Here is a 21,178-nt window from a genome sequence, read left to right on the forward strand (position 1 = left end):
ACCCCAAACCAGGAAGTGAAGAAAAAATGAAGACACCAACTGGAGTTTCAGTTCATTTTTTTTTTAGCAGTGCCGGAGTTGTCCTTTAACCTGTTCTGAGCCTACAAAGATCTCATATTCACCCCAGGTATATCCGTCACAGGTAAAGTATAACACATCCATTTATACGGTATATACAATCCCCGCCCCCTACACCCTATGGATATTTTTGTTCATTCCGGGTGTATCTCGCACAGGTAACGTGTTACTCTTCCGTTGCTATGGACCCTACAGTCATTTTACTGGAGCCTGAAGGGATCTCATGTTCCCTCTAGGTGTATCTGGCACAGGTAACGTGTTACACATCGGTTTCTATGGTACATACGCTCATTCCACTCTGCATTATAGTTATATCCTGTTCATTCCGCGTCTATTTGGCCTATTATTAGAGATGAGCGAACCTGGAGCATGCTTGAGTCCATCCGAACCTGATCGTTCGGCATTTGATTAGCGGTGGCAGCTGAAGTTGGATAAAGCCCTAAGGCTATGTGGAAAACATGGATATAGTCATTGGCTGTATCCATGTTTTCCAGACAACCTTAGAGCTTTATCCAAGTTCAGCAGCCCCCGCTAATCAAATGCCGAACGTTCGGGTTCGGATCGACTCGATCGATCTCTACCTATTAAACCAATTAAAACCTCATTTTACATCTCTCCTTACTGGAAATAATGTCCAATCTTTTTCTTTACTATTTTTAGTAAGACCCTAAGATGGTGTTGGGGCCAGGAGCCTGAATGTTATGGGTTAGGGTGGAGAGAAGTGCCTAGGCAGATAAAGGAGCCAAAGCAGCACAGAGAACTAAGCACTCACTGCAGACATTACTGGATGTGCTTCTGCCCTTACCTCACTAACGTCTCATGCCCACAACTAACATGGCCGCCCGCTCGTCACAGACGTCAGCCGGAAGTGGAAGTCGCTTCAGTCAGGGTGGACAAAGATGGCGGCTACCTGTGTCCTCCTGTCATCGGTCACACGGCTGCTCCGTCCTGCGTTAGGAACAGTGTGGCGGCCGGGATGGGGGGGAGTCCTGGGGGCGCAGAGCCGAGGAATGCGGCAGTGTAAGTGCGGAGCTGGGGTCTGGGCCAGGGGGTGGAGGGGGACAGAGCCGAGGATTAGGGGCTGGAGAGGGCTGCAGTAATGGGGTGAAGGAGGGGGGGGGGTACAGAGTTATATAGGGAGAGGGGTGCGGAGCTATAATCTTTCCGGTGCAGTCATGTGACCTTTCTCCGTTTCCTTTCAGTGACTGAAGTAAAAGAGGGGAAGGTGACCACGGTGAGTGATGAGCAGTAAGCAGTGCTGTGCATGGAGGACTGTATACTGCTATATACCAGTGTGACAGCCTGGATCTTTCTCTATTAGTGATGTCACTTGTCCTGTGGGGTGGAGGGGGGGGGGGGGGGTCTGACTTCTGGGACCCCCCTCCCCCCCTCTCTTTCCTTCTGGCCTGTACAGCCACTCACAGCTGAGGGTTTGTTACACTCTCATCCAATGTGACATAAAGCTGTGAGACTGCACCAGGAAGAAAGTTACAGCCATACAGCCATCATTACCCAACAACCCCAGAATTGACAATGACTCTGTATATTACAGGTGGAGGGGCGAATCCTGGAGGAGAAGCAGACTATGGCCCCCCCGAATCCTGAGGGCCAGTGTCCGATCTGCAGGTGGAACCTCAAACACAAGTATGACTACATGGTAAGACTTCTGCACTGCCTGAGCTCACGCCACAACGCCAACACTGTGTATGGCCAGCAGAATAGCGAGCGCAGCTCTGGAGTATAATACAGGATGTACCTCAGGATCAGTACAGGATAAGTAATTTATGTACATAGTGACCTCACCAGCAGATAAGTGAGTGCATCTCTGGAGTATAATACAGGATGTAACTCAGGATCAGTACAGGATAAGTAATGTAATGTATGTACACAGTGACCCCACCAGCAGAATAGCGAGCGCAGCTCTGGAGTATAATACAGGATGTAACTCAGGATCAGTAATGTAATGTATGTACACAGTGACATCACCAGCAGAATAGTGAGTGCATCTCTGGAGTATAATACAGGATGTAACTCAGGATCAGTACAGGATAAGTAATGTAATGTATGTACACAGTGACCCCACCAGCAGAATAGCGAGCGCAGCTCTGGAGTATAATACAGGATGTAACTCAGGATCAGTACAGGATAAGTAATGTAATGTATATACACAGTGACCCCACCAGCAGAACATAGAGTGCAGATGATCAGGTCTCCATTAACTGAGGTCCTTTCCTCTATTGGATAAGTTACTGTAAGGTAAAGAGTTGATAATGTCTTCTCTCTGCAGGACGTCCTTGTTCTCAGTCAGTTCATCCACTCAGATGGCGGTATGTTGCCGCGGAAGGTGACGGGCCTGTGTACAGAGGAGCACAAGAAGGTGGAGGCGTGTGTAAAGATGGCGCACCGTGCAGGTGACGTAGTGGCTCCGTGTCCTGTCACATGCAGGTCGGAGCAGTGTAGGAGTATGTAATCCGTCCGTCACTCCAGTGTCATCTCAGCCGTGGGGAAATCTCTGACCTAGTGACATCATAGATACTGGAGAGATGATGATACAGTAAAGGACAACACTGATTACCATATTCTATCACCCTGTATATTTAATTCTTTACTGTTTTCGAGGCACCTGCTTGTTGTCAATGAGTGATGACATTCAGGGGCTGAAAACACATCTTGACCTAGCCAGGAGCCCATCGTCGGACTGTCCGCACCGATACACTGTGACGAGCCCATTGGCTTGTGCAGTACTGAGTGGGCCAGGATGGTTTCTGGGATCAGGACCTGCCATAATAGAGCAGCTGTAGAGGCCAGATCTGCAGGGGAAGGGGGTGACTAGATGAGTCAGCCACCTTAACACCTCTGAACCTGTGACATGAATGATGCGGTCTGCTCTGTGGTCAGTGTATTGAAGAGCCGGAGGAGCAGATTGATGTATAGAGGTTGTATTGAAGCTGTACCCGCCATCCTATATAATACATGGTTAGAAAAGTGCAGCTAAATTCTTGCAAAAACGCCACCCCCTGTCCTCAGGTCGTGTTTGGTATTACAATTCAGCTCTATGCACTTCAATGGAACAGAGCTGTAAAACCCACATTCAAACGGAGTACGGGAAGGTGCAGCTTCTGGGAGAAAGCGGCATGTATTTCTAAGCCTGGACAACCCCTTTAATCTGAATTGCTACTTTTTCTGGGCTTACAAGTCTAGTGGGCGATCCTAATCAGAGATTGACAGCCTTCCTGTTTGCATAAACAGATGTCCATCACTGGTTAGGACCACCCATTGCACTCCTAAGGCCAGAGAGAGTAAAGACATGTTATAATGAATATGAACTTGATCCATTCAGCCCCTCATGCTCTATAACACGATGCCTGCAGATTGCACTGCATTTACCATGTGACATGTTCCTGTTATACTAACAAAGATACTAGTGTCACCATTGTGATGTTTATTTTCTCCTCCCCAGGACTACTTCCCAACCACCGTCCCAAACTGCAAGAAGGACAAAAACCCAAAGAAAAGTTTCATCTGAACAGGTGAGAGCTGAGGAGCCTCTAGTTTTTTCAACAGGTTGACAGCCACATTTGGGGATCACAGCTATGAGGAAAAAATGGCAGCACCTCTATGCCTCTGTTCACATTGTCGGTTGCATGCGACTTAAGTACAGACAAAAAAAACTGTGCAACAGCAACCTACAGGTGCAAGTGCCGACCATATATACTCCCCCTGGGGTATACACGATAAAAACCTGCTCTATAGATAATAAAAAATGTAGATCTTAGCAAACTATTTGATCAGAGTGTACCATGTCACCACGTCAAGGTGTCCTCAGAGACATGGTCCCTACTCTAGCATTCTCACACTAGCAATGGCCTTTCCTGGCACAAGCCTACAACTGGGCAGAGAGGATTCAAATCTCTTTTTATAGCACCCTTGGGACATTGGTGGAGTGCAAGCCAACAGGAGGTAGCCCCCCCCCCCCCCCCCCCCCCCCCCACACACACACACACACACACACACACACATACAACAGAAAAAATGGCACCACCTCTATGCCTCTTTTCACACTTTTTTAATATCTATAGAGCGTTTTTTTATCAGTACACCAGGGGGAGTATATACGGTAAGCACTTGTACCTGTGGGTTTGCTGTTGCACTTCGGTTTTTTTTTTGTCAGCTATAAGGACCTGTCTTGAGAAGTGCAGAGCAGTGATCACAGCTGATTGGGGGTGTCTAGCTAAGCACAGTCACTGACCAGGAGCTGGTAACTTTCCCATGAAGGACAACATTTTAGAAGTTGGTGGCTCCTTATAAATGTTCCTATAGAACACCAGCTACTGACATGCCCCGCTGCTCAGACAGAGCTGATGGGTCACATGACACTTTCTTGCAGCTGACTCCAATAAGAAAGGAGTCCAGGTTCATACGTTAGAGTTTCCTATCTTAATTGTTTTTTTTCCCTCCTAATCATATCTTGAATGTGGCATCTAGGAGGTTAAAGGGAGAGTAAGATTTATTTTGGTACATTGCTTTAAAAAAAAAAAAATCAAACTATATTACTATGTAATATAACTTGATTAAAGTAAATGTATACTACTTTATTTCCGTGGAGTGGCAGCAGTAAAGGGGGACATGGCCCCTCTCCTGCCAACAACCTGTAAGTTCCCAGACCCCTGCTGTGATCCTGCGCTGCTGCACAGGGCTAGTGATACAGAGAAGTCCTTCTCCTTCCCTCTTATTAGAACATACAGCACCTGGGGGGAAGCTGCCTGTCACCATAGCAGAGTGCGGCAGCCTCTCCCCAGTTAGCAGTCACTACTTCCATTTAAGAAAGCTGGTAAATAAACAATAAAGCATGTATGTTAATGACGTTATGTTACAAAGTAATATAACTTTATTATGCTATGTACTAAAAAAAAAAAAAAGTTTTACTCTTTGGATTACCCCTTTAACTCCTTCAAGATAGAGCCCTTTAATGCACAGATGTCCGGGTAAAATTAAAGCGTAACTGTCATTTTTTTTTTTTTTTATTGCAGAAATCAGTAGTATAAGCGACTTTAAGAAACTCTGTAATAGGTTTTATCAGCCAAAAAAGCCTCCTTCTGTACTCAAGAAGCAATCTCCCAGCCTCCCCCCCCCGACTTCTTATCTGTGCATTATCAGGCAAACACGTCTACATTACAGAGAAGCCAGTGAAGACGGGTTCTGCTCTCTCCATTGTAAGCCTATGAAGGGGGGAGGGGCTGAGGGAGATGAGGGAGCAGGAAGAGGTGACATGAAGGTCAGCTGTTTGTAGACTCTCTGGGCACCTAAAACGCAGGATTCTGGGGTCAGAAAGGTCAGTGCTTATCTATGAACTTACTGAGAGAAGATTGCAGGGTGTTGTGCTGTGCAGAAATCCTCCGTGCTCAGTCACTCCTAACAGCCTCTCCCCTCTCCATAGCCACATAATGGAGACAGAAATCCTGCTTCATCTGATGTGAGGGGGGAGGCTGGGAGATTGCTTTTTCACTACAGAAGGAAACTCTTTTAGTACATAAAACCTATTACAGAGTTTCTTAAAATCGCTTGAACTGTTGATATTTAATGTTTTCAGAAAAATGACCCTGAAATGACAGTTACGCTTTAATGCAATGTTCCTCCCCGCCTTCTGAGAGCCATAGCACTTTTATTTTTCCACCTACATGACTGGTCAGGGTGTAATTTTTTTTTGTGCCATGATCTCTAGTTTTTATTAATATCATATTGGTGTAACTGAAAAATTTTGATTGCTTTTTATTAATTTTTTTTTTCTGATATATAATTTTAAAAAAATTGTCAATCTTGGTTCCTTCCTGCACACATCAAACCCCCTAAAGTCAGGAATGTATATGTACATTCCTACTGCACAGGGTATGTGCAGTAGGAACGTATATCTACGTATTACTGATGGGAAGGGGTTAAACAACTGGAATCAAAGGTCGCTCTTATTCTGTCAGGTGTCAACCATTATACCCAGGAGCTGAGCCTGGGTATTTCCTCATCCTATTTCCGCCACAGATTTACAGCTTAATGGGTTGTCCGAGATAAAATAACATTTACCTCTGCTGCCCGGAAGATGTCAGTGATATATACATACCTATCCCGTTCCGTCGCCAGTGATTTGAAAACATCCAGTGAAAAGCCATTCCCACCAGAAATGAAAGCTCAGTATAAGCTCTGTACCGGCGGTGCTGAGCTTCCGTTTCCAGAGGGAACAGTGTGTGACAGGATGTTTTGATGTCACTGACAGCGATGGAGAGCGGGTGGCCCGGAACCTAGCATCGGCGGTGGAAACTGGGAGAAGTTTCCCAGGGCTGGATCCAGATTTTCCAGGCACCTGGAGCTAAAGGCATCCGGCTGATGCGCTTAGTACTTTGTTAATACTGTAAATTTGATCATTTCTATTTAAATGTAATTTTATCCCAAACACTGCCTTTAAAGTGACGCTACCCCGGGCTGTGTCATGTAGCTGGATTTTATCTATTGTCCCTGTTGTCAGCCGCTTCAGGCCTCTGTATGTTCTCCTCTCAGGTATCTCACTTTCTGGTCTGTGTCCTCCGCTAAACCCATCCTGAAGAAAGGACTGAAGTGGTGTAAGAAGAAAATGCCGGTTGGGGACCCCATCATGAAGGATAATGTACGATATGGCCGTAAACCACTCCTCTTCAGACAGTGAGCGGAAATTACGGCGGCGTCCTGTGCTCACTGTGTGACTGTATAATACGTGAATAAAGATCTGTTTTCTCCATGTGTGTGTGTCAGTGCAGAGTCGGTTCACACAGAGAGTTAGGAATGGGGCAGGTTTATTGGGTTTGTTACAGTCAGTATAATGGGGGGGGGGATTGTATCAGTCCCATTGACCTTTTAGAAGATCTGGTGTATGCCATGACAGATGTGATCTCCAAAGTGAGGTGATAGCAGTGACCTCCTCAGATCATGAAGGGCAGGTCAATGTTCCTCTCTCCATTTCCAATGTATACGTAACCGTGCTGTGGAGTCAGGGGGACGTGGTAAAAGGTCATTCCCAGCCACAGCAGACTGCGCAGGACCACCACACTGCTGCCCTGCTCCCACTGCAAGCTCCAACAACCTGTGGGGAAAGTAAAGAGGGGTTACACCAGGGGGAATCATATCCAGGGTACACATTATACAGTTCAGTAAATCCTGATAGTATCCAAATTGTGGATCACCAGCTATTGTAAAGCTAAAAGTCTCAGAATACCTTTGCAGACACAGGGCATGATGGGAGTTGTAGTTTTCTGACAGCTAAGGAGCCTAATAACCAGAGCAAAGGCGCCATAGGTTGTTTAGTTTTAAAGGGCAGCAACACAAACAGGCCTGGACCACTTGTCTGGTCAGCATGGCCACCCTGACAGAGCACTGGCAGCAGGTTCCTGGTTCTTCATAGTGTTTCGGATATGAGGATCTCATGTGGAGGCTGCAGTGAGATCTCATCCCCCTCTGAGCAGCCGTGTGGAAACTTCCCTTAGAGCTTTTGTCTTCTTAACAATGAAAACCATATTTTATTTTCTTTGTGGCAGCCGCCAAAAGGCGGTCTCTGGGAGTGCTCCATGCTCAGGCCCCAGGGCAGGGGAGGGCGCGGCGGAGGCCACATGGGAAAGCTTCAGATGTCCTGATAGACGGGTGCGGTCGTCTGAGGGGCCGCTCGACCACAACTAATCTTTGCTCTGTAATGAGGAGCAGAGGACGCGTCCACTCCGGTTATTACACTGCCTGTGTTACCACCGTGTGCCAAAGCGTAGGCCGGAAAAATAAAATCGGCATCTGTCACGGGTGGACTAGAGGCGTCGCTGGCTCCAGATGAACCATTTTTGGAGACTTTAGCTGCTTTGCCATCATGGCAGGACATTTGGTCACATGCTCGGAGGTGTAGGAGCCATTATCTCTAATAACAATTCCCATCACACTTATCCCCATGGAAAACCACCAGATCCCATAAGCATCAGATACTGTAAGAGGTCCTTGACTTTTTAAAAAGATACCACCTTAAGTTTCAACTCTCCCTCCACACGTATGAAGACTCAGCCTAGTTGACCAGACTAGTTCTGAATAGAGAGAGGGGTAAGCTGTCCTTATGTTCCCAATAGAGATGAGCAAACCAGGTTCGAGTCCATCCGAACCCGAACGTTCAGCATTTGATTAGCTGGGGCTGCTGAACTTGGATAAAGCTCTAAGGTTGTCTGGAAAACATGGATACAGCCAATGACTATATCCATGTTTTCCACATAGCCTTATGGCTTTATCCAACTTCAGCAGCCACTGCGAACTTTCGGGTTCGGATCGACTCGAGCATGCTCCAGGTTCGCTCATCTCTAGTTCCCAACCATTAAAAGATCCGGCAGATGAAATACACCAAGCCTGATCCTTCAAGGGCGTGTTCAAACTAGTGATGCACGATGCACTGAAATATCGATACTACTATCGATATTCTCGGCCAAAAAGCTGTTCGATACCAGGATTTCCTGGTATCGATACTTTATGTTAAACTGCAGAATATAGCACAGAGAACACGGCTGCTGGCTAGCTGAGCGCCGGCTATGTTCTCTGTGCCGCCCCATGCTCTTACCAAATTCAAAAGGCTGACACATAGCAATCGCTTGTGCGGGCTACTTTACTGTGTAGATGCCGCTGTCACAACTGACAGCGGCATTTAAAGGGGTTATCCAGCGCTACAAGAATATGGCCACTTTTCCCCCTCTGTTGTCTCCAGTTCAGGTGTGGTTTGCAATTAGCTCCATTTACTTCAATGGAACTGAGTTTAAAACCCCACCCAATCTAGAGACAAGAGAGGGGAAAAAGTGGCCATGTTTTTGTAGCGCTGAATAACCCCTTTAACCCCTCCAGAGCCGCTCCATATGCAGCGGCCCCCACAGCTAATAACTGCAGTCCGAGATCCAGCAGGCGGCAGTCATTTAACCATCGCAACCTCCTTCTCTGGGACCCAGAGATGGGGGGATGTTTTGCGGCTGCCCCAAGTCCGGGGTTAGGGCAGGATTATGGCTCAGATGCTTTGCAGATTCAGCAGAACCCGGTGTCTGAGAGAGGGAGCAGACTGTAATAAATGCAGCTTAGCACCGGCAGTTCAGGGCATAGGATCCATACAGGCAATCCATATAATCTGCCCCCAGGCATCTCTGCAACTTACAGTATGTACTCAGAGCACAGGACATACAGGCCTCAGGGTGGATTAACAAGGAACTATATTAGAACATTAAGGAACTGTCCCAGCTGCGACCACAGAAAGTGATGCTGAGAGCTATTATAATAACTGCACAGTGACATAGAAGGATGAACTATCCATACAATCTAAAGGGTTACTAGGAGCCACATAATGGGATTTGAAGATGGATAAACTGTTTAGTACATATAGAAGTAATCTACAGTAACTGTTTTTGGTTTTCTGCTCTGATCCTGGCAGTATTCTGCTCCAGAGCTGCACTCACTATTCTGTTGGTGATGTCACCGTGTACAGTACATACATTACATTACTTATCCTGTATTATACCCCAGAGCTGCACTCACTATTCTGCTGGTGGGATCACTGTGTACATACATTACATTACTTATCCTGTACTGATCCTAAGTTACATCCTGCATTATCCTCTAGAGCTGCACTCACTATTCTGCTGATGGGGTCACTGTACATACATTACTGATCCTAGTTACAGCCTGTATAACACAAGTTCTTTGTAGACACGAAACAAGCATGTAATGATGGGAGATATCAGATATAAAATGCTGAATTATGAGTGCAGCTCTGACATTAGAACAGGTTGGTAACATTGAGGTTGGTGAATGGATATGTTGGGGGTGATATAGTTGGGGTACAAGCATAATCATAGTCCCAGCTAGTCCCTGTATACAGCATTAGGCAGTGGAACAGCATTCTCTGCACAACTGCAACTGTCAACTCCCAGCATACCCTCTTTTACACTACAACTCCCAGCATACCTCCTTGTGAAGGGAGTTGTAGTACACAAGGAAATATGCTGGGAGTTGTAGTGCACAAGGAGATATGCTGGGAGTTGTAGTGTAAAAGAAGGTATGTTAGGAGTTGTAGTAAACAAGGAAGTATGATGGGAGTTGCAGTTCTACAGCAGCAACCTCCCAACACAACTCCCAGCATACCCCCTTGTGCATAACAACTCCCAGTCTCATAGCTGCAGTCTGGGAGGGGGACATCATATTTGTAATACATAGTATGCTGGGTTCACACTACGTATATTTCAGTCAGTATTGTGGTCCTCATATTGCAACCAAAACCAGGAGTGGATTAAAGACACAAAGGATCTGTTCACACAATGGGAAAATTGAGTGGATGGCCGCCATATAACAGTAAATAACGGCCATTATTTCAATATAACAGCCGTTGTTTTAAAATAACAGCGAATATTTGCCATTATATGGCGGCCATCCACTCAATTTCAACATTGTGTGAACAGATCCTTTCTGTGATTTTAATCCACTCCTGGTTTTGGTTGCAATATGAGGACCACAATACTGACTGAAATATACGTAGTGTGAACCCAGCCTTCAGATACACAGGATACTCAGAAATAAGTTGCCTAAGGGTATATGCACACTGAGCAATTCTCGCGGAATTCCGCCCGAATTCCGCCATAAAAAGCGGGCGGAATCCGCGTGGAATTCCGCCCGTGTAAATGCAACATTGCTCCTTCCATAGAGAACAATGGGATTTCCGACTGCCCGTGCACACAGAGTAAATTTCCGTCTGGAATGTACATGTCAATTCTTTGTGCGGATTCCGCTAGAGGAATCCTATAGAAGTCAATGGGGTTTGAATTCTGCTGGTAATTCCGCTTGCATTCCGCTTGATTTCCGCGCGGATTCCGCTCAAATTCTGCCAGAGCAGAATAGGCGAGGAATTTCAAGAAGAAGTCTTTCAGCTACAATTCCTCTAGAATTGCTCAGTGTGCAAGGGCCCTAAGGGTACAAACACACACGGCTTATACGCTGCGTATTTACTGCTGCGAGAGGCTATGTGCACACTGAGGAATTCTCGAGGAATTGAAGCAGAACGTTTTCAGGCAGAATTCAAGCAGAATTTAAGCCCCCCATTGACTTCTATAGGATTCCTCTAGCAGATCTACAGCAGAAAATTCTGCTCGGAAATTCTGCAGTGTGAACAACAGAGCAGAAAACCCATTGAACACAATGGGACTTTGCTCTGTACATTTTTTACAGGAGGAATTTCAAGCTGAATTCCTCGCCTTTTCCTCAGTGTGCACATACCCATACGCAGCAGATTAGATCTAAATAACTGAACACAGTATCAAATCTGCTGCGTATCTGCTGCGTATCTGCTGTGTGTGTTTGTACCCTAATGGCGCGTTCACACCTACAGGATCTGCAGCTGATTTTCTGCAGCAGATTTCATTTAAATAACTGAACACAGCATCAAATCTGCTGCAGATCCTGTAGGTGTGAACGCACCCTAAGGGTACAAACACACAGCGTATACGCAGCAGATCTGCAGCAGATTTGATGCTGTGTTCAGTTATTTAGATCTAATCTGCTGCGTATTTGTTGCGTATCGCAGCAGTAAATACGCAGCGTATAAGCCGTGTGTGTTTGTACCCTAATAGAGACCACCAACTTTTCCCCGACCCCCTTATCTAATAAAGCCAGTGCTTCATTACTGATATGGAGGAAACTAAGGAGTTAGCAACGGAATCTGCGGGATGTTCTCCAAGCGGATCCCTAAGGGTGCGTTCATACTACGGAATTCTCGTGGATAACATCTTGTGGATTCTGTCAATTCTTTGGGCGGATGGTGGAATCTGCCCGAGCATAAAATGGAGTTTTTGGCACGAGCGGAGAGTCAAGCGGAAGCAAGCGACAGAATCTACGGGATTTTGTCCGCAAGAATTCCGTAGTGTGAACGCACCCTAAATATGCAGTGCTTCTCAATTCTGGTCCTTATTGCCACCAACAGGTGATGTGTTGAGGATTTCCTTCATATGTCACAGGTGATATAATTATAATTTGTGTATGGGATATTCACAAAACATGTCCTGTTGGTGGGCCATGAGGACTGGTACCTGCAGAACAGCAGAGAGGAAGCCTAATTTTTCATGGTTTACACCTGGAAACAGGCGTAAACCATGGCATGGTGTGTAGATTACTGCGCCCATCTGGGACAGGCGGAGTTCCTGACAGATTCACGAACAGGGCCTAATCTAAGACTTAGGCCATGTTCTTACAATGTATGAGACTGGCCATTCTGTGACCCGTCCGCAGTGTTCTGATATTCTTTTCGGCATCCGTGTTCGCCGTGTATACACTCCGGCCAGGATCCCATAGACTGAGAGGTAATGCATATTTTCGTAATAATCGCGGCCGTTATACAACGGGCGTGATTTTACGAAAATATACGTTGTGTGAACATAGCCTTATGGTGCGTTTACACAGAAAGATTTATCTGACTGATTTTTTTTAAGCCACAGCCAGGGATGGATTTGAAAAGAGGAGAAATCTCAGTCTTTCCTTTATGACCTGCTCCCTGTTTATAGTCTGTTCCTGGCTTTGGCATCAATGATCTGTCAGATAAATCTCTCTGTGTAAACGGACCATTAGGCTGGGTTCACACACAGTATATTTCAGTCAGTATTTTGGTCCTCATATTGCAACCAAAACCAGGAGTGGATTGAAAACACAGAAAGGCTCTGTTCACACAATGTTGAAATTGAGTGGATGGCCGCCATATAATGGCAAATATTTCTGTTATTTTAAAACAACGGCTGTTATATTGAAATAATGGCCGTTATTTACTGTTATATGGCGGCCATCCACTCACTTTCACCATTGTGTGAACATAGGGGGAGATTTACAAACATGGTGTAAAGTGAAACTGGCTCAGTTCCCCCGAGCAACCAATCAGATTCCACATTTTATTCCTTACAGACTCTTTGAAAAATGAAAGGTGGAATCTGATTGGTTGCTGAGCCAGTTTCACTTTACACCATGTTTGATAAATCTCTCCCATAGTCTGTGTTTTCAATCCACTCCTGGTTTTGGTTGCAATATGATAACCACAATACTGACTGAAATATACGTAGTGTGAACCCAGCCTTAGGCTGCAATCACGTGCCATAAATGATGTGCCTATGGACTGGGAAGCCCTATCATGGACTGTTTCCCCACCAACATGATGTATAAATATGATACTGACAGTGGGGAAACTCTTTGAAACCTCGCGGCTCTATTACTACCGCAGGGCGGGGAAACAGTCCGTGATAGGGCTTCCCTCTTTGTAGGGCCCGTAATTTGCAGGACGTGTAAATGCAGCCGTAGGCTGGGTTCACACTATGTATATTTGAGGCTGTATTTGGTCCTCATGTCAGGTCCTCATAGCAACCAAAACCAGGAGTGGATTAAATACACAGAAAGGCTCTGTTCACACAATGTTGAAATTGAGTGGATGGCCGCCATATAACAGTAAATAACTTCCATTATTTCAATACAACAGCCGTTGTTTTAAAATAACAGCACATATTTGCCATTAAATGACGGCCATCCACTCAGTAACAACATTATGTGAACAGATCCTTTCTGTGTTTTTAATCCACTCCTTGTTTTGGTTGCTATACAGCCTCAAATATACAGCCTCAAATATACGTAGTGTGAACATAGCCTTAAAGGAGAAGTCCCGCGAAATCAAAAAATGACAGGGAGGCAGGAGGGTGTAACAAAATAATACACAAAGTAAACTTACCTATCCTTGTGCCCCGTAGTGCCGCTCCTGGATCCAGCTGCAACGTCACATACCCGGTTGAGTGATTGCCCACTCAGCCAATCAGTGACTAGGACGGGACATTGGAGTTTACATATTTTATCATTTTCCTGCACTACCCTTCCTTCCTCCATTTTTTTTAATTTGGTGGGACTACTTCTTTACTAAGTCTTAATAAATGTCCCGCATTGAGTTCTCTGCGCCATGCGTGCCACCAGTGTGCTCCTCACCATACGTGACCTCAGCCATCAGTGTGCTCCTCACCACACGTGACCTCTGCCATCAGTGTGCTCCTCACCATACGTGACCTCAGCCATCAGTGTGCTCCTCACCACACGTGACCTCAGCCATCAGTGTGCTCCTCGCCACACATGACCTCAGCCATCAGTGTGCTCCTCACCATACGTGACCTCAGCCATCAGTGTGCTCCTCACCACACGTGACCTCAGCCATCAGTGTGCTCCTCACCACACGTGACCTCAGCCATCAGTGTGCTCCTCGCCACACGTGACCTCAGCCATCAGTGTGCTCCTCGCCACACGTGACCTCTGCCATCAGTGTGCTCCTCGCCACACGTGACCTCTGCCATCAGTGTGCTCCTCGCCACACGTGACCTCAACCATCAGTGTGCTCCTCACCACACGTGACCTCAGCCATCAGTGTGCTCCTCACCACACGTGACCTCTGCCATCAGTGTGCTCCTCACCACACGTGACCTCTGCCATCAGTGTGCTCCTCACCACACGTGACCTCAGCCATCAGTGTGCTCCTCGCCATACGTGACCTCAGCCATCAGTGTGCTCCTCGCCATACGTGACCTCAGCCATCAGTGTGCTCCTCACCATACGTGACCTCAGCAATCAGTGTACTCCTCTGGTGAGGTCCCCTCCCCCTGCGACTAGCATCCTGCCCTGGGATTTTCAGCGTTTGATCGGCAGCCACACTCTGGCTCAGACACGGATTAACAGCTCATAAAACAGACTCCTGGCAGAGTGCACCGCACGTTCCTGAGCCGCAGCACAGCCGGGACACATACATAAAAGGTCACACATCACAGCAGCGAGAAAGTGATAGAGCGGGAGATAGGGTCAGCGTCTTACATCATCGTCACCTGCAGCGGCTCAGCATCATCTCCTTTACTGGTCATAGGGAGCAGGATCAGCATCCACTTCTCCTGTACTGCTGGGCACCCTTCTCCTTCCTCTATGTAACTCTCACCCTGTGACTTCCCACAGAACAGTATACTCCCCTCCTGAAGCACTCTGTATCTCTTTAGCATCTTAAAGTAACTATACATCATGTATCTTTGAAGTTCTTCACTTGCCATAACCTCATAACCACTGCAATACACCTGCCCAGACACTAGGCGGCGCACAATGCACCAGGTAGGATTGTACTCTCACCTTTAGGGATATCATGTTCCAGTGAGTCTAGGAAGTCAATAGCAGGGTCCTGGTCGGCCTTCTCCAGCAGAGACTTCTTCTTGGGGATCAGCGTTGGAGTGAAGTGAAGGAAGGAGCTCAGCTTTTTGGCCTCGCTGACAGTAAGACCTGGAAGGGGTGGGATCATAGGGTCAGAGGTTATGAAACCAGAGGATATGGAGCAGGTGCTTCTGTCTAATGAAAGAGGCAACAATCTGCAGAGGAGACAAGCAGAGATGTTCTGCAGTGATGATGCTGTAAAGCAGGGATGGGGAACCTTCGGCCCTCCAGCTGTTGCAAAACTACAATTCCCATCATGCCTACACAGCCAGGGGTGATTCTAGCCTCTCTGCTGCCCGAGGCGAACTATAGAATGACGCCCCCCCCCCCGTCAATCCGCCCACATTATAATCCACTACTGCCCCCCCCCCCCCCCACTGCTGTCCCCAATAAACATAATGTTTGGTCCCTTTCTGCACAGAGGATGTCAGGAGAGGAGGGGGCTGACTTTATAGGAGAGGTCCCAGCAGCACAGAGGATGTCAGGAGAGGAGGGGGCTAATCCTATAGGAGAGGTCCCAGCAGCACAGAGGATGTCAGGAGAGGAGGGGGCTAATCCTATAGGAGAGGTCCCAGCAGCACAGAGGATGTCAGGAGATGAGGGTGCTAATCCTATAGGAGAGGTCCCAGCAGCACAGAGGATGTCAGGAGAGGAGGGTGCTAATCCTATAGGAGAAGTCCCAGCAGCACAGAGGATGTCAGGAGAGGAGGGTGCTGATCTTTTAGGAGAGGTCACAGCAGCACAGAGGATGTCAGGAGAGGAGGGTGCTGATCTTTTAGGAGATGGTCCCCCTCTTCCCCCCTTATAGATGGTCCCCCTCTTCCCCCCCTTATAGATGGTCCCCCTCTTCCCCCCCTTATAGATGGTCCCCCCCCCCTTATAGATGGTCCCCCTCTCCCCCCTCCCTTATAGATGGTCCCCCTCTCCCCCCTCCCTTATAGATGGTCCCCCTCTTTCCCCTCCCTTATAGATGGTCCCCCTCTTCCCCCCCCCTTATAGATGGTCCCCCTCTTCCCTCTCTCCCCCCCCTTATAGATGGTCCCCCTCTCCCCCCCTTATAGATGGTCCCCCTCTTCCCTCTCTCCCCCCCCTTATAGATGGTCCCCCCTCTCCCCCCCCCCTTATAGATGGTCCCCCTCTTCCCCCCCTTATAGATGGTCCCCTCTCCCTTATAGATGGTCCCCCTCTCCCCACTCCCTTATAGATGCCCCCTTATAGATGGTCCCCCTCTTTCCCCCTCCCTTATAGATGCCCCCTTATAGATGGTCCCCCTCTTTCCCCCTCCCTTTTAGATGGTCCCCCTCTTCCCCCCCCTTATAGATGGCCCCCCTCTTTCCCCCTCCCTTATAGATGCCCCCTTATAGATGGTCCCCCTCTTCCCCCCCCCCTTATAGATGGTCCCCCTCTTTCCCCCTCCCTTATAGATGGTCCCCCCCTTATAGATGGTCGCCCTCTTTCCCCCCTCCCTTATAGATGGCCCCCCCTTATAGATGGTCCCCCTCTTTCCCCCCTCCCTTATAGATGGTCCCCTTCCCCCCCCTATAGATGGTCCCCCTCTTCCCTCTCCCCCTCCCTTATAGATGGTCCCCCCTTATAGATGGTCCCCCTCTTCCCCCCCTACCTTATAGATGGTCCCCCTCTCCCCCCTCCCTTATAGATGGTCCCCCTCTTTCCCCTCCCTTATAGATGGTCCCCCTCTTCCCCCCCCCTTATAGATGGTCCCCCTCTTCCCCCCCCCTTATAGATGGTCCCCCTCTCCCCCCCTTATAGATGGTCCCCCTCTTCCCTCTCTCCCCCCCTTATAGATGGTCCCCCTCTTCCCCCCCCTTATAGATGGTCCCCCTCTCCCCCTCCCTTATAGATGGTCCCCTCTCCCTTATAGATGGTCCCCCTCCCCCCCTTATAGATGGTCCCCCTCTCCCCCCTCCCTTATAGATGCCCCCTTATAGATGGTCCCCCTCTTTCCCCCTCCCTTATAGATGGTCCCCCTCTTCCCCCCCCTTATAGATGGTCCCCCTCTCCCCCCCCCCCCCTTATAGACAGTCCCCCTCCCGCCCCTCCCTTATAGATGGTCCCCCTCTTTCCCCCCTCCCTTATAGATGGTCCCCCCCTTATAGATGGTCCCCCTCTTTCCCCCCCCTATAGATGGTCCCCCTCTTTCCTCTCCCCCTACCTTATAGATGGTCCTCCCCCCCTACCTTATAGATGGTCCCCCTCTTTCCCCCCTCCCTTATAGATGGTCCCCCTCTCCCCCCCCCCCTGCACAGCAGATAAAACAAAAACAAATAACAGCACACAACTCACCTGCCATCCGTTCCCCCGTCGAGCCTCTCTGGTCTGGTCCCGGCTGATGTGCGGCTGCCCGGGGTGTCCCGTCCTGTCCCCGGCAGCGCGCGCATCAGAGAGCTCCCCGTGTGCCTGTGGCTGTGACTTCCGGCGCACGAGGATCTCTCTGATGCGTGCGCTGCCGGGGACAGGATGGGACACCTCCGGCAGCCGCACATCAGCCGGGGGACTAAGGCTGCATTCCCACGTTCCGTGATCCTGACGGATCACGGACGTGGAATGCATTTACCGGAGTCCCCCCGCGCCCGGACAGCATCTGTAATGAGATGCTGTGAGCGGGGGAGACTGTATTCATAAGCGCCGCGCTGTAGTAACAGCACCGCGCGGCTGATTCATTACAGCGCGGCGCTTATGAATACAGTCTCCCCTGCTCACAGCATCTCATTACAGATGCTGTCCGGGCGCGGGGGGACTCCGGTACATGGTACGATCAATGGCGGATTATAATGTGGGCGGCCGCCCGAACCGCTCATATTATAATCTGCCACTGAATGCCGCCCCCATGAAGACAGCTGGTGGCGCCGCCTGAGGCAGACGACTCAGGTCGCCTCATGATTGCGGCGCCCCTGTACACAGCTGAAGCTAAAGCTTCGGCTGTCCAGACATGATGGGAATTGTAGTTTTGCAACAGCTGGAGAGCCGAAGGTTCCCCATCCCTGCTGTAAAATAATGTTGGCAAATACTTCCATATAATGAGTGACGGAAGAAGGGGGTAACACTCTGCAGAATCTGCAACTTAGAAAACTGATGCATGATTGGCATCAGGTGCCCCAAACACCAGATTCTGTTAGTGTCCCCTACAGGTAGCAGGAAGCATTGCACCCCTTACAGTTAGGCTGCAGGGACATGAGGTGCGTCCTTGCTACACACATCACAGATTTCTCATTTCAGGTGTCTAGAGCTGCTATCGGGTCAGAATTTGGTTCACGTGTGAATGCGGCCTTACACTGCCGACAAGGGCGGGCAGTGGGTCCTTACCTCTGAAACTGACATTTACATTGACCTGTCCGAGTGGATTCTTGACGAATGCCCCACGTGGCGCCACCGCGGCCTCTCGATCAATCAGTGCGATGGTGCCGACCAGGCGAGACTCCTCCTTAAAGTGGTTCTTCATAAGGAGAAAGGAAAGAACATTAGAGACGACCCTGCTACACAGCCCGATATAGAGGACCCCAGAGAGATGTATAATTACCGTCACCTCCTCCTCAAACACGGCCAACCCCTCCCCCGCCTTCCTGTGCACCGTCAGCTCATACTCATGGGCGGGGTCTCCGATAAAGCGACCCTTGATGAGTTGTGCTTCTCTGATGACATCATCGGTAGGTGGAGGCAGAAGGCACCAATCCAGACAGTTCAGGCTGCAAAACACAGGGATTATAGTCCCCAAAATACAGAGGAGCGCCCCTCCCCCAGACCAGAGACACAACGATTATAGTCCCTTAAATATAGGAGAGGGCCCTCCTCCCCCCAAGACCAGAGACTACAGTCCCCAAAATACAGGAGAGGGCCCCCCTCCCCCAGACCAGAGACACAGAGATTATAGTCCCCAAAATACAAGAGAGCACCCCCCCCCCCCCCCCCCAGAGACACAGAGATTATAGTCCCCAAAATACAAGAGAGCACCCCCCCCCCCAGAGACACAGAGATTATAGTCCCCAAAAAAAAGAAGAGCGCGCCCCCCCCCCAAGAGCAGAGACACAGAGATTATAGTCCCCAAAATACAGGAGAGGGCCCCCCCTCCCCCAGACCAGAGACACAGAGATTATAGTCCCCAAAATACAAGAGAGCGCCCCCCTCCCCCAGACCAGAGACACAGAGATTATAGCCCCCAAAATACAAGAGCACCCCCCCAGAGACACAGAGATTATAGTCCCCAAAATACAAGAGCACCCCCCCAGAGACACAGAGATTATAGTCCCCAAAATACAAGAGCACCCCCCCAGAGACACAGAGATTATAGTCCCCAAAAAAAGGAGAGCGCCCCCTCCCCCAGACCAGAGACACAGAGATTATAGTCCCCCCCCCCTTAGAGCAGAGACACAAATATTAGAGTCCCTAATCGGAGAGTGAGGGAACAGGGAAGTACACAGTATATCAGGGCTTCCTGGCACCCCAGCTGCATGCTGGGAGTTGTAGTTTAGACGCGGCTATCGGGGCATGCTGAAAGTTGTAGTTTAGACGCGGCTATCGGGGCATGCTGAAAGTTGTAGTTTAGACGCGGCTGTGGGGGCATGCTGGGAGTTGTAGTTTAGATGCAGCTGTCGGGGCATGCTGGGAGTTGTAGTTTAGATGTAGCTCAGGGGGCATGCTGGGAGTTGTAGTTGTGACGTAGCTCAGGGGGCACGTTGGGAGTTGTAGTTTAGACGCGGCTATCGGGGCATGCTGGGAGTTGTAGTTTAGACGCGGCTGTCGGGGCATGCTGGGAGTTGTAGTTTAGATGTAGCTGTCGGGGCATGCTGGGAGTTGTAGTTGTGACGTAGCTCAGGGGGCATGCTGGGAGTTGTAGTTTAGATGCAGCTGTCGGGGCATGCTGGGAGTTGTAGTTTAGATGCAGCTGTCGGGGCATGCTGGGATTTGTAGTTGTGACGTAGCTCAGGGGGCATGCTGGGAGTTGTAGTTTAGATGCAGCTGTCGGGGCATGCTGGGAGTTGTAGTTTAGATGCAGCTGTCGGGGCATGCTGGGAGTTGTAGTTGTGACGTAGCTCAGGGGGCATGCTGGGAGTTGTAGTTTAGATGCAGCTGTCGGGGCATGCTGGGAGTTGTAGTTTAGATGCAGCTGTCGGGGCATGCTGGGAGTTGTAGTTGTGACGTAGCTCAGGGGGCATGCTGGGAGTTGTAGTTTAGATGCAGCTGTCGGGGCATGCTGGGAGTTGTAGTTTAGATGCAGCTGTCGGGGCATGCTGGGAGTTGTAGTTGTGACGTAGCTCAGGGGGCATGCTGGGAGGTGTAGTTTAGACGCAGCTCTGGGGGCATGCTGGGAGTTGTAGTTTAGACGCGGCTGTCGGGGCATGCTGGGAGTTGTAGTTTAGATGTAGCTGTCGGGGCATGCTGGGAGTTGTAGTTTAGATGTAGCTGTCGGGGCATGCTGGGAGTTGTAGTTCTGCCCTCTCACCTGTAGAAGGTCCTCCTGCCCCTCAGCTGCTCGCCCTCCTCTGTGCCCTGCGCTATGTAGTAGTCCCCCCGGACCCCCAGGATTTTGCCCCAGAAGAAGACGCAGGAGAGCCGCATGTCCCTCCGGAGCAGCAGCAATGAGGTCCGCAGGGCGGCGCTCTGCTCTGGGCTCAGGCCGCAGCCGGACACCAGCTCCATAGACGGCTGCAGGCTCTCGGCGTCCATCACTGCTCTCTCTCAGCGGTAGCCGTCTCCTGAGGAACAGTAACCAGGAAATGCTCCGGTCTCCATAGTAACGCGTTCTGTAACCAGGAAAACGACTTCTCCACAGCAACCGTCTATACGCTCCGCCTCTTTACTTACGTCACTTCCT

General features: G+C 49.2%; 2 protein-coding genes across 2 annotated transcripts; one reads left to right on the top strand and one right to left on the bottom strand.

The window, feature by feature from the left end:
* Positions 1–948: 948 nt before the first annotated feature.
* On the top strand, positions 949–6,841 carry MRPS18A (mitochondrial ribosomal protein S18A). The gene is made up of 6 exons (XM_069955066.1): positions 949–1,098; positions 1,281–1,312; positions 1,631–1,735; positions 2,366–2,489; positions 3,539–3,608; positions 6,625–6,841. The coding sequence occupies exons 1-6, from the start codon at positions 978–980 to the stop codon at positions 6,767–6,769; spliced, it is 597 nt and encodes a 198-aa protein (XP_069811167.1). The 5' UTR covers positions 949–977; the 3' UTR covers positions 6,770–6,841.
* A 26-nt stretch (positions 6,842–6,867) lies between these two features.
* Positions 6,868–21,162, bottom strand: RSPH9 (radial spoke head component 9). Its single transcript, XM_069954167.1, has 5 exons — positions 20,807–21,162; positions 18,887–19,052; positions 18,673–18,802; positions 15,271–15,417; positions 6,868–7,183 (listed from the first exon to the last, which is right to left on the bottom strand). The coding sequence occupies exons 1-5, from the start codon at positions 21,028–21,030 to the stop codon at positions 7,023–7,025; spliced, it is 828 nt and encodes a 275-aa protein (XP_069810268.1). The 5' UTR covers positions 21,031–21,162; the 3' UTR covers positions 6,868–7,022.
* Positions 21,163–21,178: the final 16 nt, after the last annotated feature.

This window comes from Dendropsophus ebraccatus, chromosome 15, assembly GCF_027789765.1.
Source record: "Dendropsophus ebraccatus isolate aDenEbr1 chromosome 15, aDenEbr1.pat, whole genome shotgun sequence".
In the NCBI taxonomy this organism is placed as follows: domain Eukaryota; kingdom Metazoa; phylum Chordata; class Amphibia; order Anura; family Hylidae; genus Dendropsophus; species Dendropsophus ebraccatus.